The sequence below is a fragment of the Corvus cornix genome, chromosome 6 (assembly GCF_000738735.6).
Source record: "Corvus cornix cornix isolate S_Up_H32 chromosome 6, ASM73873v5, whole genome shotgun sequence".
In the NCBI taxonomy this organism is placed as follows: Eukaryota; Metazoa; Chordata; class Aves; order Passeriformes; family Corvidae; genus Corvus; species Corvus cornix.
The window spans coordinates 8,224,104-8,240,217 of NC_046336.1; the positions used below are offsets into that span (position 1 = coordinate 8,224,104).

General features: G+C 37.2%; 1 protein-coding gene across 1 annotated transcript in view; it reads right to left on the bottom strand.

The window, feature by feature from the left end:
* Window positions 1–1,443: 1,443 nt before the first annotated feature.
* The window catches only part of NHLRC2 (NHL repeat containing 2), a 33,803-nt gene continuing 19,132 nt past the window's right edge, over window positions 1,444–16,114 (bottom strand). The window contains exons 6-11 of the mRNA XM_039553560.1: window positions 13,753–13,852; window positions 13,091–13,322; window positions 12,516–12,638; window positions 11,224–11,433; window positions 9,938–10,163; window positions 1,444–9,152 (exon numbers count right to left, since the gene is read on the bottom strand). Of these exons, the coding sequence (XP_039409494.1) occupies window positions 8,887–9,152; window positions 9,938–10,163; window positions 11,224–11,433; window positions 12,516–12,638; window positions 13,091–13,322; window positions 13,753–13,852 (1,157 nt within the window). The 3' untranslated portion in view covers window positions 1,444–8,886. The remainder of the gene's footprint in view (window positions 9,153–9,937; window positions 10,164–11,223; window positions 11,434–12,515; window positions 12,639–13,090; window positions 13,323–13,752; window positions 13,853–16,114) is intronic.

The window sequence follows — 16,114 nt, forward strand, 5'->3', positions numbered from 1 at the left end:
ACCCAATCTCCAGATAAGTTGCTCTTGGCAGGAGATTGCAGAATCCCTTGCAATAACAAGAAAATATCTTGGCCCTGTTAGTGATTTTAACATGAAAGGCTCCTTCCCCTTGCTTTTAGAAGCAAGTTAATTAATAGTTTCCTAGAGCAGTGACTTTGTGACCACAGAAATCTGCACTGGGCAGTGCCTCCCTGGGTTCTGGCAAAATGCACCAGCCCAGCTCAGTGCCACAGATGCCATTAGATACAAAAACATCACAGATGTGTTTGCATGTAGAATGTACAGGTTTGTGTTCACACAGGATTTCTGTTTTAAGAACACTCAGAAGTTGGGGGTGAAGGTGTCATTTCAGAGATGACGACTGAAAGCCAGCCAAGGTTCAGCTTTGTGATCTGTGGCAAATGCTCACTAAGATGCTGAGAGATTGCGTGACCTGGCCTAAACTAGCTGAGTTGAGCTTGGCAGAAGCTTTTGATGAACTTTTTAGTAAAACAGAGAAATTACAATCAAATTTGTTTGACTCTGTCAAATCCAGACTTGCTGCATCAGGCTAAGCTGAATATATTGCATCTACATGGAAATCAAAGAAAGTTAGCTGAGTTTTATAAGTGGTGTGTATAAATATTTTAAATATTTGAATAGATGAATAAACATGAGGAAAAATCTTTAATGGGGTGGGGGGAATGACACAAATTCAACATAGTTACAGTACAATTTATGGGGCTCACCTACAGATATTCCAGAATTTTTGTCACACAATGCTTTCATTAATGAGAAATAATGGTATCAATAAAAACATGATGAGCAGCACAAATAAGGGATTATCTTTGTAGGCATGTTGGTGTCCATCTCCAGTTGTACTGGAGCACATGAGAGCCTGCATTACTGCCCTATACCTACAGGTTCTTGGTCAAAGCTGCAAAACTGTTTTCTGAGTAAAACAATTATTTTTAGATGCTGCTGCTAAAACACAGTTCAACCATAATTATAATTAAACAGGCACCCACATGCTGCAAAGTGTAGCACAGTCTAACCACAGCCACAAGCATTACCTCAAGTGGAGCTCCATGCAGAGGGATCTGTTCCCATAGCTAAATTTGCTCTGGGATATCTGCAATAAACTGAAGGCTACAATCAGGCAGCCTGTGACTCATGCAGTGCACCATTTTTAATGTCTCTTATGTGCAGAAATGAAAATAAAAGCAGATCTCTTGTTCCCAGACTCCTGGAGGGGGCAGTCCTACAACTCACACTGTTTTATAGACCTTTGGTCACTGAAGGGCTGACTGACACCCACGGCTGAGGAGCCTGTGGCAAAGGCAGCGGGAAACAAACAGTACTTCTTAATTAAAGTGTTTTATCCAAGCTGCAGCCCCTCACAGCAGACACATTTCATAACTTCTATATCTACGTTCACACAAAGATTGATAGACAAACCCAGCCTTGAAAGAACACGTAAAATTTTTTAATGTTTATTTTTCCATGGAAAAGCTTTACAAGGAGAAAGAGGCTGCACAGGAGAAAGCATACATTCTTTAATCACTGTTTATCTGTTGGTTTGATAGCCAAGGCTGACATGTCTTCTACAGCGTATTTATTTGTTCTCACAATATTACAGGACATTTACCTTTTATTTAAAAAGGATCATCATCTATGAATATTGTTAAGAACACTGTTAGGCAACACTGTCAGTGAAGAATTTACATGACCTACATCAGCTGTAGATGATGTGCTTTCAATTCTTCTCATATTTTGTAACAACAAACGTAAACCGCATTTTTTAAGTGTTCAGATATATGGAAGGCTTTGCATCAAATGTAATGGAGAAACAAAGGTTTAGTATCTCAAAGAGCAGACAAAAATATTCCAATGCCCACAAAGCAACACTGACATTCTCAAGGAAGAAAATAAAATTCCTGTCTTTCCCCTTAAATCACCTGGAGACATTTATTAAGGTGGTAAGTGCTCAAATGTGACTTTCCTCACTAGCATTGTACTGCTGGGATTTTTAGATATCCCAGCAGCAGAACCTAAATGAAGTTACACGTTTTCGCAGTGAGATAACCTGACCCTTCCTGACTGCCCCTACACACCACCTTTTGCTGTGTAAAGAATCTTTGCTGATCTATAGAACAGATGAAAACAACTCCAAAACAAAGACCAACCCTCCACCCCTCAAATACCAAGAGGTGTCACCTTTGCCCCTTTAGATCAGTGCATGCTTTGCCTTCCATCTCACTCAAACCACAATTTCAGCAAGCTGTTTGAAGTCTCCCTGCCACGTTTGTTCTGAAGTGTACAAAAGAGGTAACAATAGTTTCAGAAGTAAGCTCACAAGATTGAGAAATAACTGCATTTTGTAAGAAAAGGAGCTTGACAAATAAGCACCGTAATTTCAAATTAATTCAATAACATGACAGAGAAGGAAAACTCTTCACAGTTTCAGAATTAGTAGAATTAAATCCCTCTGAAGCTTGCAAACCATGAAGGTCAAATACTTTATTCCAATCAGTACTTCAGTATTTCTGTAAAGAAACACTTTCAAGTATTGTTACAAAAGGCACTGATTTTTTCCTTCAGCCATCAAGACGTAATAAAACCACAAAATTTCAGTCATATTGGGCCAAACTCCTGGCCCTAAAGATATTTGCCACTAACCTTGGAGCACCTGGATTTCACCCAGTCACTGTTTAACAACTACCTTCTTTTTCTTTATTGATTTTCTTACAAAATCACATAGATCTATCACAGGTTTTAATGATACAAAGATTAATGGTACATTAATGGTAACAACAGAGAGGAGAACATTTTAGTTGTTTTAATTATATTTTAAAAGTGAAATTGGACACTTCTGAAATTAAATATTCAATAGACAAAACATTTAGCAATTTTTTTCTCCACTTTACTATCAATTCATTTTTAAAATCTGGAAACCAGATTCGGAAATCTGATTCAGGCAACTCTCAGGACAGATCCCCTGAACATATGGTTCAACCCAGTATTTCAGTTTAATCAAAAGCTTGGAAAATAGGCTCTTATTAAATTAAAAAAAAAAAAAAAAAAAAAAAAAAAAAAAAAAAAAGGAAAATCAAATTGGGAATTGCTGTTTTGCTTTCTATACAGTCTGACAATGGCCAGATGGGTTGAATTTCTCAATCCTTAGTCAAAATGGGAAAGAATACAGTGTGGAATATCTCTCTTCTGAGGCATGTTGAGTACAGAACATTAAATTAAGGCAGATGTATGAACAGGTTTTCTTCAAACGGGATTTCTTTAGCTCAAAATTGTCAATGTTTCAAAGGAACCAGGCAAGACTTTAAAAATACTTGCAATTCTTTTGCTTAGCCCTAGAGCCTGCAATTGGACAGAGTTCCCTCATATGCTTGAAAGCAATGGACCACCAAAGAGGTAAAATAAGCAATATTTAATTATAGCTACACAAACATTCCTCAACTCACACCCAAGGCTTCCAGCTTCTCATCTGCAGCAGGAGTGCATTACCTGACAATAATTAAACAATCTGCAACAAGACAGCAAATTACATAATAGCTAAAATATTTAACCTATAGCAGCTAAAGTATTTCACCTCCAGCATCAAAGTTTCCTGAAACTAAGAGCCATCAGAATCCCTGCAGAGGCTACTCAAGTTTGAAGGGATGTTCTGGGACACCTAGAAACAACTTCAGGACCTCACTGGACAGGGCCAGAGGTAAAGGTAAAACTTCTGACAGTAGCTGCATCAGTGCAAAGCTTGATGAAGCCAACCTGAGGACATCACCTTATTCTAATGCCATCTAGAATTACTTGCTATTTACATCCCATCCCTGAAGCAGGGGAGGGGCAAGGAGCTGGTGGAGGGAATTATCCTTCCTACGTGGATCCCTCCATGGTAACAACATACGGGCTGCGTTTCATTGTGGGAACTACACAAAGGAGGAAAGGACAGACCCAAAAACCTAACCAAAATCCCCCGCAATAGCATGACAAAGAAACCAAGATAAACTTGGAAACTAAATCATAGGTGTGATGAATTCTGAACAGGAATGAATCCTAATCCTAAATGAGAGTAGTGATTTTACTTGTCAGAGTACAAAAATTATAAAATATGTATCAGCTGCTTCTGATGGAAGACAGTAGTGAAACTTGGTTATATGAATATAATGGAATGTAAAATATTAGAAATATTGTTTCTAAATGAATGATCTGTTGTTGAATGCAAAAACAGATGTTGTGATTTAATTAAAAAATAACCAGGTCTCACATTTTCAAAAATTATCTCCAATTACTTGTCACCATCCTCATGGGACAGAGAAACTCCTCTAATCCCTGACAAACCAATTGCAATGAAAATTGTAATGATAAATTCTGAATACTAAATATTTGCTAACATAAACCAGTAATATTAATTGATTATATGAGTAAGTGACCTGGCAGATTCGAGTGCAGAGTTACTGGGGGTGACTGAGGAGCTGCTGTGCATGGGAAGTTCTCCTTAGGTAGCACAACTGCAGCCTGGAGAACACAATGTGCCACAGCAAATCTCACACATTCTACAACAAAGAAAACTTAATTTTGAGTTCACACTTCTGTGGGAGTGTAGCCTCAACGTGTCTTTGAGGTAAGTCTTAATGAATACCAGTGATTTTAAAAAATTACACATCTTAAGAATGTACATAAATCTCTGCTATTGTCTGCTGAACTATAAACCATTTAAAACTAGATCTATCACTCATAACTCTACAGAGTCAGACATTTAAAGCTTCCATGTATGTAGAAAACCTTGTTAGGAATCAAAAGTTCAAGACAATTTGTGGTCAATAGTGCCTCTCTCTTTGCTAAAATAAATAGTCAATAATTAAAGGAACAAAAGGACATGGCCCTACATAAGAAGGAAAGTCTCTTCATTTTCATCATCCCCCTTCTCTGAGCAAGAGGTAAGGAATATATTTTTCCTGATTTTCTCTCAACAAAACAGTTTTACCCATGGTTTCAGCTACAATATTTTCCTACTGAAATAAAACCAGTGCATTAAGAATATATACAATATATTGGAAGCCACATGCACCTTTTCTCAGGATAAGCAGATAAGGCATTTACCTGATGCTATAAAACTACTTCTCATGTATCACTCATCTGGTCTGCACTTGCTTGGTACCATACTACCACAGCATTATACAAACAAAATGCTCTACAGGTGGAAGATACGAGAAGCCAAACACAAACTAGAAGAAAGTAAGAAAAAGCATTCAATAGAAAAGCCAAAAATGATGTAAGAATCTAACACAAAAAGAAATCAACCAAAAATGTATGCATAAAATACGTGCCCATCAATAGGTTTACACAGCCATCATCCCTACCCTTCCTTCAACAGAAGGGAGCAAACTACAGAAAGATATTACTGAATTCAAACAACATGAAAGAGCTATTAAAACAAATTACGCTCCCTCTTCAAAACCACATTATCTTTTTTCTAGTCTAATAAAAAATATTATACTGCAATTAAATAAAATTACTAAAAACATCTCATGGAACTATTAATACATCCGTTCAAAACCAAAAAGCTGTCCCAGAAGTGCAAACACTAAACTAAAATCTTAAAATGCCACTGAACTCGTTTCCATTATACAAATCAACCATGACCAATACTCTTTAGAGACTTGCTAAAGTCATTTAGTGCTTTATTAAGGTTTGAAGCAAAACCTGTTTAAAGCCAGTAGAAAGCCATGTTTGGAAAATGCCTTGAATTAAATACTTTTACTGTGAGACACAAATCTGGGAGTGCTGAGCCATTCCAATTTGCTTGGAATTTTTATATCAGGAAACACCAAAAAAACTAAGTTCCCATACAAAGAGGTAGCAATCATCAATATATCCAATTTTTCAGTACTTAGACAGAATAGTAACATTTCCTATTTTTCTGCATCATATTTGGAAGATGCTTTCTGGTACTTAAATAAATTTCTGTAGCTTGTACCTGCTATTCTGTTTGCCTGTCTGGTGGAATTTATGGCACTTGTTGCTTTACTGTAAGAGCATCTTGTAAACCCTGGAGGAAGAAATGGAAATAGTATCCCTAAATATCATAAGCTCTCAAAAAATCTGTGCTTTTCTAATCACAGAACATTTGAATGTCTGTACATGACAAGTGAAACAGAAGAAGTGACTCTGGGAATGTGCATCCTTATCCCTTGGACAAACAAAACTTGTTGTTAGACTACATGATTAAAGGCCAATCACAGTGAACACACAGACTGAGCAAGGAGAGAACACTGAGATAGAAAATATAACTACGATACTGTAATTAAACATTATACACTCTAGTTAAATAAAGTGAGGAATAGAGCCTTTCCCATACAGCAATACATTAATTAAAAGTGTCAATAACAAAACAGATTTTTGAGGTTTTTTTTAATATTGGCATACAGGCAGAATTTGATGACCTGATCCAATTGAAATAGAAAAATATAATGTCATCTTAGCTGAAAATTTGAGCTGGGGCTGTTCAGCCTGGAGAAGACTGGAGAGACCTTATAGCACTTTCCAGTACCTGAAGGAGCTACAAGAGCTGGACACAGACTTCTGACAAGAGCGTGTAGGGGTAGAACAACGGGGAATGGCTTCAAACTGAAAGAAGGCAGATTTAGATTAGATATTGGAAAGAAATTTTTTACTGTGAGGGTGGTCGGACACTGGCACAGGTTGCCCAGAGAAGCTGTGGATGCCAGATCCCTGAAAGTATTCACAATCAGGCTGGACGCAGCTCGGGGTAACCAGCTCTAGTGGAAGGTGTCCTTGTCCATGCAGGGGGTTGGAACTAGATGGTCTCTCAGGCCCCTTCCAACCCAAACCATTCTATGATGGGACAAAATGAGAGAAAAAAGATCTATCTGATGAATTATGTGTTCAAGATAACTGTAGCAGTTTGGTTCGTTACTCTGAACTTCTGAACCTAATGCTTGTTTTTTTCAGAGAGCAACAGAAAACCTGCAGGCTATCTAGAAGCTGTTCTAAGGTTTCCTGGCTACTATCCAAAGGTAAACAGACAAACAAAAAATGGTGAAAGACTGAGTTTTACTAAAGTGTAAAAAATAGTAAATGCCCAAATCAGTTTCTTTATCTTCAATCTCCCAACAGCATTTGCCATCGGTGAACAAAGCAGCAAAGCTTTTTCACTCTTCAAAATGGCATGTGAGAATTGAGAGGCTTACCCAAAGGAGCTGAAACACTGAATTAGAAAAGCTGCTTAAAAACCAAACATAAGAAAAATAGTATTTCAGCCCTTACTTTGCTGACAGGTGAGATAACAACCATTTCTGGTGCCACAAAGAACTCTCAGATAAACTGGCATTTCAATGGAAGGAAGAACCACACCAGTCCATATGGTTCCCTTAAAACAAAAGCCTCTCGGGTTCATGACCAACATTTCTGTCAGCTTTCAAGTAAGAAAAAGCAACAACAACTGATGCTGGGGATTTACTGAAAGGTGTCAGGAATAATTGTTTTAGAAAAGACTATTAAAAAATTCTTTCACTACTGCACTTCATAATATGTGTGACAATACTATCTTTCAACTTAAAACAAAATCATCTTCTCAGAACTGATTATCATGACCAGAGCACAGAGCCTAACCTAATTACCACTTAAGCACGGTGGAAGCTCTTCCAGTTCAAGTAATAAATTTGCACCACCACTATCACCCCGCCCCTACTTACTACAGCAAATTGAGGGAATTTTACTTGCAAAACATTTAAACCCCAAGGGCAGAGTTTTGCAACAGAGTTTTAAAGCGTCCTACTCAAAGATTAGGATACCAGTGTTCTAGCAAAAGATCAGAAGCTTTAAAGATGAATGTAAATAATCCATTATCAAATATACAATTCTGGTTCAGTGGCCACTATTACAAATCCAGGGACTAACAGTGACTTCAAAGGACTCTGAATCAGACTTCAAGAGTGCAATATTCTTCATAATATTATGTATATGCAAGACAGAAGTCTTCAGACAAGTCTTTGCAGAGAAATCATAAAAATGGGAGTGAATCACCCTGCTTGAAATGGTTGACATTTAGTTTTTGCAGTGTAGATATTCAACCATTACCTACCACTTTCTATAAAAAGTAGATTGGTATGTATCAGAAAAACTCCAGCATAGCTTTGTGGTGGCTATTATATATATATATACATAAACACATTGCAGAGAGGCACGTTTTTTGTTAAAAATCAGCATGAAATTCTTCTGCAGGAACTTGAACACTTCCCCTTTCACAAAAAATTTTCCACGAACCTTTGCTCTTCATGTAAGGCGGTCATGTTGAGTTAAAGCAAAATACTCAATTTGCATAAAACTAGAGCTGCATCTAGTTTAAGATGTATTTTCAAAATACATGTGTTGTAAGTGTCATTACAGAAGAATAAGCAAGATACCTCTTTTACAGACTGGAGAAAGAAACTTCTTTTTGACATTCTATTAAAATGTAATAAGGGCACAAAAGGAATTTTGAAGTGTTAGTCCAAAATGATCTACTCTAACAGTATGTACAGTGCAAAGATCTTACAGTAACATCAGAAAGTAACACCAGCTCTTTCAAATGGATTCTAAAAATTGTTGTTCATTTCTTAAGACTGGCAGACCTCCAGTATGTTCACAATTGGCAACAGAGTCTACAGTACTACAAAGTTATTGCTGCTACTGTAATGCAAAGAAATGAGGTTGTGATGATAAATTTTGCCGTTAGGCTGTAGAGAAAACTACTTAATTTAACCAAGCATATTATTTCTTAGCTTTGTCATAAGCTCTAGGAAAAAACAGAGCAAAGTTATCTATTTGAACTTTCTCCCACAGAAATGGTGGATAGCAAAACAAAGTGTGAAATCAGCTGGCTTTGTGTTAGTTGGTTACAAAGGTGTGTGTGAGTTCCACTTGAGCCGAGCTGCCTCGGGCTGTGCCAGCAACCTGCAAGGGCTGGCTGAACGAGACTCCTGCCATCATACAGGCACTGCTACCTTTGCTGCAGTAGTACAGGCACGCTTTGATGGCCAGGGTGGCTTCAGCTGACACACAGCTCCCAGGTAACTGAAAGGGAATGACAGTTTGACAGGAAACATCCTTTATTTCTCCTGTCAGACACTGTCCTTGCAGCAACCAGGCATTATCTGTAAAAGAAGAACAGATTTTATCATTAGGGTATTTAACACCACATCTGAAAGCTACAGAAAACACTTATTCTACCTATAGGACAACAAGGACTTTCCACGTGCAAACATTAAAGGAAATTTCCTTCCTGATTTTTCCAATTGTGAACACAACAAAAAAAAAAAAAAAGAAAAAAAAAGGAGAAGTAATTTACAAATGCTTTTTTATCAGTCATTTAGAGATGGAGAGATCCATAGCACTATAGGTGTATAAATAGTACACCTAATTTAAATGCAATGGAACTGCAATTTCTCCTATACACTCTTAAAAGGATATTAAAATTTATTCTGATAAGCACAAGCAAAACTTCTTAAATTAATGGCTACCATACATTTGTATCAGAGATCTACGACACCAGGTAAGATATCTGCCATAAATGCATTAAACTGCAGGTAAAATGATGGCATTTACTGCTAGAATGAAACTTGAGTTCCACATTTATTTAAATATTTGACAGTACGTGAACTGAAAAATGATCTGCACACTACATACACCTAACTCATTGCATTGAGCCATAATGCAGCATGTATTAATTCAAACGAAGAGTGGTCTACCAGGTGTTTGGCTTTTTTCAATCTTTGCACTCCAGCTGTTAAATGCATCAACTCTAAATATCATGTGTTGCATCACAAGGTCAAACAGGAACACAGGACAGGGAGGGATATCTTGATTCATCAGATTGAGATCCCCTGCACTGCAGGATGTGCTGATTTAATCCACTTCCCATCCTAACCAGAGACTTTACCTTCTGCTGTGATAAACCAGGCACTGGGAGCTTCTTCATTCAGTTTTGAATCCGGAGGAAGAGTCAGCTTTAATAAAAACTGGATTGTCTGGCCAGGAGCTACAGTTAATGAAGGAAGTTGAACCTTTGGTGCAGATTTAGGCAGTCTTGGAAGGTTTGTTATTTTATCCTTTTGTACAGGCAGGTTATCTGGAACATCACATGCTTCTGGCTTCAGGATAGGCAACTATCAGTAGAAATCAAACAAAATGCTTATTTTATTAGTACTGAAGATAAATGGGCTTTCACAACACAGTCACAGTTTCAAAGTGACATATTATGGCTATTGGCCTAAAACTTTCTGACAGAGTGCAACAATACTATGATAAAAAAGAAAAAGGGAAGGACAAAATGTTTCCTTAAAATTAAAAAACCCTGATTAATCCAAATAAAAGCAATATTTACTCTTAAAACCATAAAACCCACAGCTACTTTACAGAATCCCTTAACTAAAATTTTTTACAGTTGGAATACATTTTTGCTTTAAATAAAATGTAAATGTATTTCCTTCTAATTCCAGTATTAAATTGCATGCTTCAGTAATAAAATCCAGGATTTTAACTGTGCAAATAGCACAGTAAAATAGAGGAAAATTTCCAGAAAAGCCACCAACATGTTAAATGATATGAAAATTTAAACACATACTAAGACTGTGTACTATTAAATGCAAGAAACATATGAGAAGACATCAGGACCATTATGTCATAAATATATGTATATATATATTTGAAAAAATCATTAAGACATAGTGGCATTGTGAGGTGGACATGAGCACAAATTTGTTTACAATCAAATAAAACTCAATTATGACAGTGGTTTTGATTTGACAACTTGAAAGCCCATTATATATCTTGCTGTAACTCACTACCTCCCAAAATCATCTCTTACAGCTTAATTACAGGGCTTGGTAATTGATTTCACTTCCCTTTTTTACAAAGTGTTCATGAAATGCTTTTCATGCTGAAAAACTGGGCTGTACCTTTTAATGACTCACATTTCTGTATTAACCTTTTCTAGAGAGTTGTCACTTTCTGTTTTCATGCAAAAGTTGTCTTTCTGAAGACTGAGGCTTTCAACAACTGTGCTAACAGGCAATGTTTACTTGCCTGATCATCACAAAACATCCTGTGAATACAGCTACTGTACCCAAAGTCAGCTGTATCATTTTTATAACAATTGCTGAAGTCTGTAATAGTAATTTATATCAAAAGACACCACTATCAGCCTGTTTAACAAGTATTACTTGCCATGGAAAGAATTTTTGTTTCCAGATCCAGCACTTTAATCTGATGATTATTTGTGTCTGCAACATACATCAGGCGGCCGTTTTCTTCAACACACAAACCTCCTGGTTCATTGAAAGCTGACTGTGTAAAGCTGGAACCAACAACATTGCCTGCTTCTCCTGTGCCTGCCAGGGTAGCACAGTTCTTCATCTTGGGATCCACAACCTTAATCTAAGACAGACAAAGACAATAAAAGCTGCTCTGAGAAAACCAAGCAGGATTTAGATGTTCTGTATTATCTCATATCCCACATTTCCAGTAGTCAGCACTGCTTTTTGAGTACCTCAGATACCAGGTGTGCATCCTAGAGGCTGTGTTATCACTCTTTACCAAGGAACACGCCCCGTCTTCCCCCATCTGGACCCCCTCATGGACTTCACTTCTTCCTTTGGTCTTCACTCAGGGCTCCCTCCCATAACTTTGAAAGTACCTACCCCTCTGCTATAAAAGTATGCTGGATGACTTGTTTTTCTAATGTTTGCTGGCTTTCTAGAAACATTGCAAAACAGTGAGAGCATAACGAAATTGGCAGGCTAACTTGTAGATTATTTTTCTTCTACAAATAGATGGGCTTCTTTTCAAAGTAATAGCAAAATAGTTTATAATGTTTTATACAAGATCTGAAACAAAATATAATTTGCCTTAAAATGTAAATTAGCATTTAGTGTAATATACCTTACTCTTCAAACCAGATTACTTCTCTTTTAGTGCATGTAGTCAGTGTACAGTTAAAAACCTTCTAGACATGAATGCTTATATAACATCACATAAGAACGATCACGCAAAACAATGTCTCTTATCCCAGAGTTCCAAGGAGGCAACCCCCAATACTTCTCAAAACTTGGATGGCTTTTTTAAGGGAACAGCAAGTCCTCTTGCCCTCTCAGTTTTATCAAACCTACAGTATAGTCCTGACTAAGCACTCCTAAGCTCTTTCATTGTAGTTCAGCATCTTTGGGAAGGTACATGGAAAGCCTTTAGTCTGAACTGTAACTTGGCACTTTGAATTCACCTTCCCCAAGAGACCATTGTATCAACACAGAAGAATGTGACAGCAAAACAATAGTAAAGAGAAGGATTCATAAGGGAAGGAAGAAAGGAAGGAAGGAAAGAAAAAGAACCCACAAAGGAACTCATGTAATTCATTTCCTCGGCTTAACAGAATTAACCACAGTCTTTGTACATTACTAAAATAATTCTCTGTAGTAATAAAAATTTCCAACTCTGTATATAACAAGTTACTATACGCTTACCTTATGGTTATAGGAATCTGCCACATAGAGCAGCTTTCTTTTCTTGTCCCATGTTACTCCTAAGGGATGCTGCAGCTTTGCATTTATGCCTGCTCCATCCACATCACCAAAGGCAAACAGATTCTGAAAAATTATTTTATTTAATTAATACATTTGATTATTCAATGTGGTCATGAATTTAAATGACTGTAATTAAATGGAAATTCACTAACTTAAAAAAAGAATCAAGACAATTTCAAAACAAGGATACTGTAACTTGGAAGTGTGGATGCTAACCACACAAATGGAAACTCTCACAGCTAAGTTATAAATATGAATCCAGCTGATTTAATGACCACACAATGCTGAATCAAATTGGCTATCTTAAGAATAAGTGAAGTAATTTCTTATCTAAGGAGCAACAGCCTGCACTACCATCTGAGCGTCACAACTGCCACACATTTGCATTCCAAGCAGTGAAGTTAAGAAATTGATGGCCATGGAAACTGATTTACCCTCTCACCCCAAAAGTGGTTCCTCCAGGTCAGGCTTGAGAAATATTAGTAGGGCAGTGTGGGGAAGTTTGAAGTGATTACCAATGGGTCTCTCTCTCCTCCTACAAGGTGCTTCACTGCCCCGTCCTTGAGCGAGATGGTTCGCACGGTGCTGCTCTCGCTGTCGGCCACGAACAGGCAGTTCCAGGGCTCCTCAGGGGCCAGGGAGAGCCCCGAGGGCTGGGCAAACCCTGCCTTGTGTGGGTAAGCGTTGTTCCTGTTCTCCTCATTCCCACTCCCAGCAAAGCGAAGGCAGACTCCTTTCTTTAAGTCACTAAAGGCAAATAGCACCCGATTTCAACCATGAGTTTGAAATAGCTCAGACAAGATGAATAAACAGAAGCTACAGAACAGGCACTTGTGAGTTATAAAACCAACTGGAATGCAGCAATGAGGAATTGCTCAAGGCCTTGTGCTAACTTTTATATCACTTCAGTACATTATTCATTACTAGTTACCTCAGTAAATGCAAGGAAAAGTAACACTCAATTATATGAGTGTATCTTACCAAGGCATAGCTGTATAGCTAAGGTAACATCTTTCATTTCATCTAACAGATGTGGGAAAAGGAGACAGACTTTTAAGCATACAAGCCTTTAAACTAAATTATTTTCAGTTTAATTTGATTACCTCTCTCTTTGGGCTCTGAAAGCTGTTTATCAAGACAAGCAGCAACTTCACATTTCTCTTAGTAAGTTGCTTACCTTCCCTTTGGTAGTTTTCCACCTTCCAACATCAGTGCCCATATCTGATGAATGCCTGCCATTGCTATCCATAACACATCATCTTCCTGTGTTCCTGAAACTTTTAGAAAGGGACACAAAAAATCAGATGAAAAAACCCCATTTTGCAAATGTTTTACAGAACAAAGAAATCATCAAACCAACTCTGCTGACCCCCCTTACTTCAGCTTATCTTCCCTATGGGGGAAAAAATAAAATACAACCAAAAAAACAGAGCAAAAGAAAGAGAGAGAGAGAGAGAGAGAGAGAGACAGAGTCTTTAATCTACCAAAACTTGCTATTTTTCTTCTTTTCTTCTTGGTATTTTATTCCCAGGGGTTTACAAATTGTGTGTTTAATATTCCTACCTGACAAAGGCAACGTTTCAAGTGGGATTTGCTCTTCGCAACATTCTGCTATTGTGTCTGTTTCGCCTGTTATTTTTTGATTCATACCAGTCAACAAGTACATACCTATCTTTGCTAAGCATGGTTTTGGGGTATGCAATCTTGATTTTTTTTTTTTTTACTACACTAGTGACAAAATTTGATACTACAAAAAACTACTGGGTGTTGTTTACAGGTTTTGAAAGAAATAACCATGGCAGTACCATTGTACATTATACGCAGAGGACATCATGTTTGAAGCTAAGGGTCACTGATGCTCGCTCTGCAGAGCATCAACTGCAGTTCATTTAAACAGTAAATGTGACGTGGGCATTCCCTAATTTCCCCCTGAAGTGACCACCCAGTTTCCAAGTTGTTCTCCCTATGCACATGTAAACGTGGTGTCACAAACGCAAGATGCAGACCTGTGGAACAGTGACTTTCTGATCAAGAAGTGTTCAAGTATGTGTCAAGCATCTATTTTTTTCAACTTGAAGTATAAAACTACTATTCAGCAATCCAAGTCTATAAATAACTACACAAAGTTTGCCCAGATAATACTTCACAAAGAAAACTATACAAGGGAAAATTGAAGAACATAAATGTGCTCTATAGCTTTAAACGTAATCACATTACAGCAGTAAAAAATGCATGAAGGAAGATTGTGAAAGACAATGAAAAAAACTCCCAACAACCCAAAAGCAAAATAAATTTACTTATTTTAGTCTTTCCTGAAAATCTTAAGGAACACAAAGCTGACATTCAAAAACTGCTTTAAAATGGGGACAGTATTATCTTTTTAACACCATCCCATATAGTTATAAACAACATTAACAAATTTTTTCTAAATAAATGTAGAAGGTATTGGAACAACCATCAGCCACTCAACAGAAAAATACCTTCAAATTGCTCACAGAAACTTTTTATTCACATGAACTTAAAAAGCATTGTGCATCTCAGAGCTGTTCCTGAAAACAATCTCATGGATAATTCCCCTCCCTCCGCCAAAAATATTCTGGAGTTTCAAAATAAAAGCAATGTTATGTGAAACGCTTGCAAACATTTTAAATCTGGCAAGTTAGTCCAAAAAATGAAATTACCACCATTCCCCAACAGAGATTCTGCTGTTCTTCTTCTAATCCTAAATCTTTTCTACACTATGCACCACAAGAGGGGAAAAAAGGCATCCTTCTCTCTCCAGAATTAACTTCTTTATACTGTGAGCTCTCTTCAGAACAGTACTGGTATGATTTTAACAGAGCTTATCACCAGCATTTTCTGTTTCGTGGATCAATATACAAGTTCCCAAGACTATCATCAAAGTAATTCGGGTAACTCTTTTCTGCACCTCTGTGCGGCTCCATGTTTTTACATAAACTAGAGCACCAAAAATGAAAGTCAAACTTGCAAAGTACCTAAAAGCTTTTTCTTGATCAAAAAACGTTTGCAAAATAAGTTGCAAAGCACACATTTTATAAATTACCAGAAATGCTACCAAAGCTCCAACAATGCCAAAAACACTCCAGTATAAAAACCGAAAACAACACCTCCCCGTCCCAAAGTCTCACTTTTTGATTAGAGCTCATTTCTAAGAGATTTAAATTGAGAAAATAGGTTATGAAATCATTTCTCTACTTCCTATATAGTAACTGCTCAGCCTCAGAATTTTCTATTTCCATTATGCATATCTTGCACTTTCAGATGTTACTATTCTAAGTATTCCAGAATGAAAACTGTTAAAATCACTGGTCTATTCAGAAAGTGAGCTTTTTTATCTTGCTATGCTTTGCAATTCATTCTGAGTGATCTCAGAAAGTTTTGTTAATTATTTAATATTCACTTTATCCACCAATTAAATGAAAGAGTCAGACTTGAACTGAGCACTGTTGAAAAATCTGTTCTGTTCATCTATCCAATTCTCTAACACCACATACTGAAAACACCCCTGTAACAGCTAG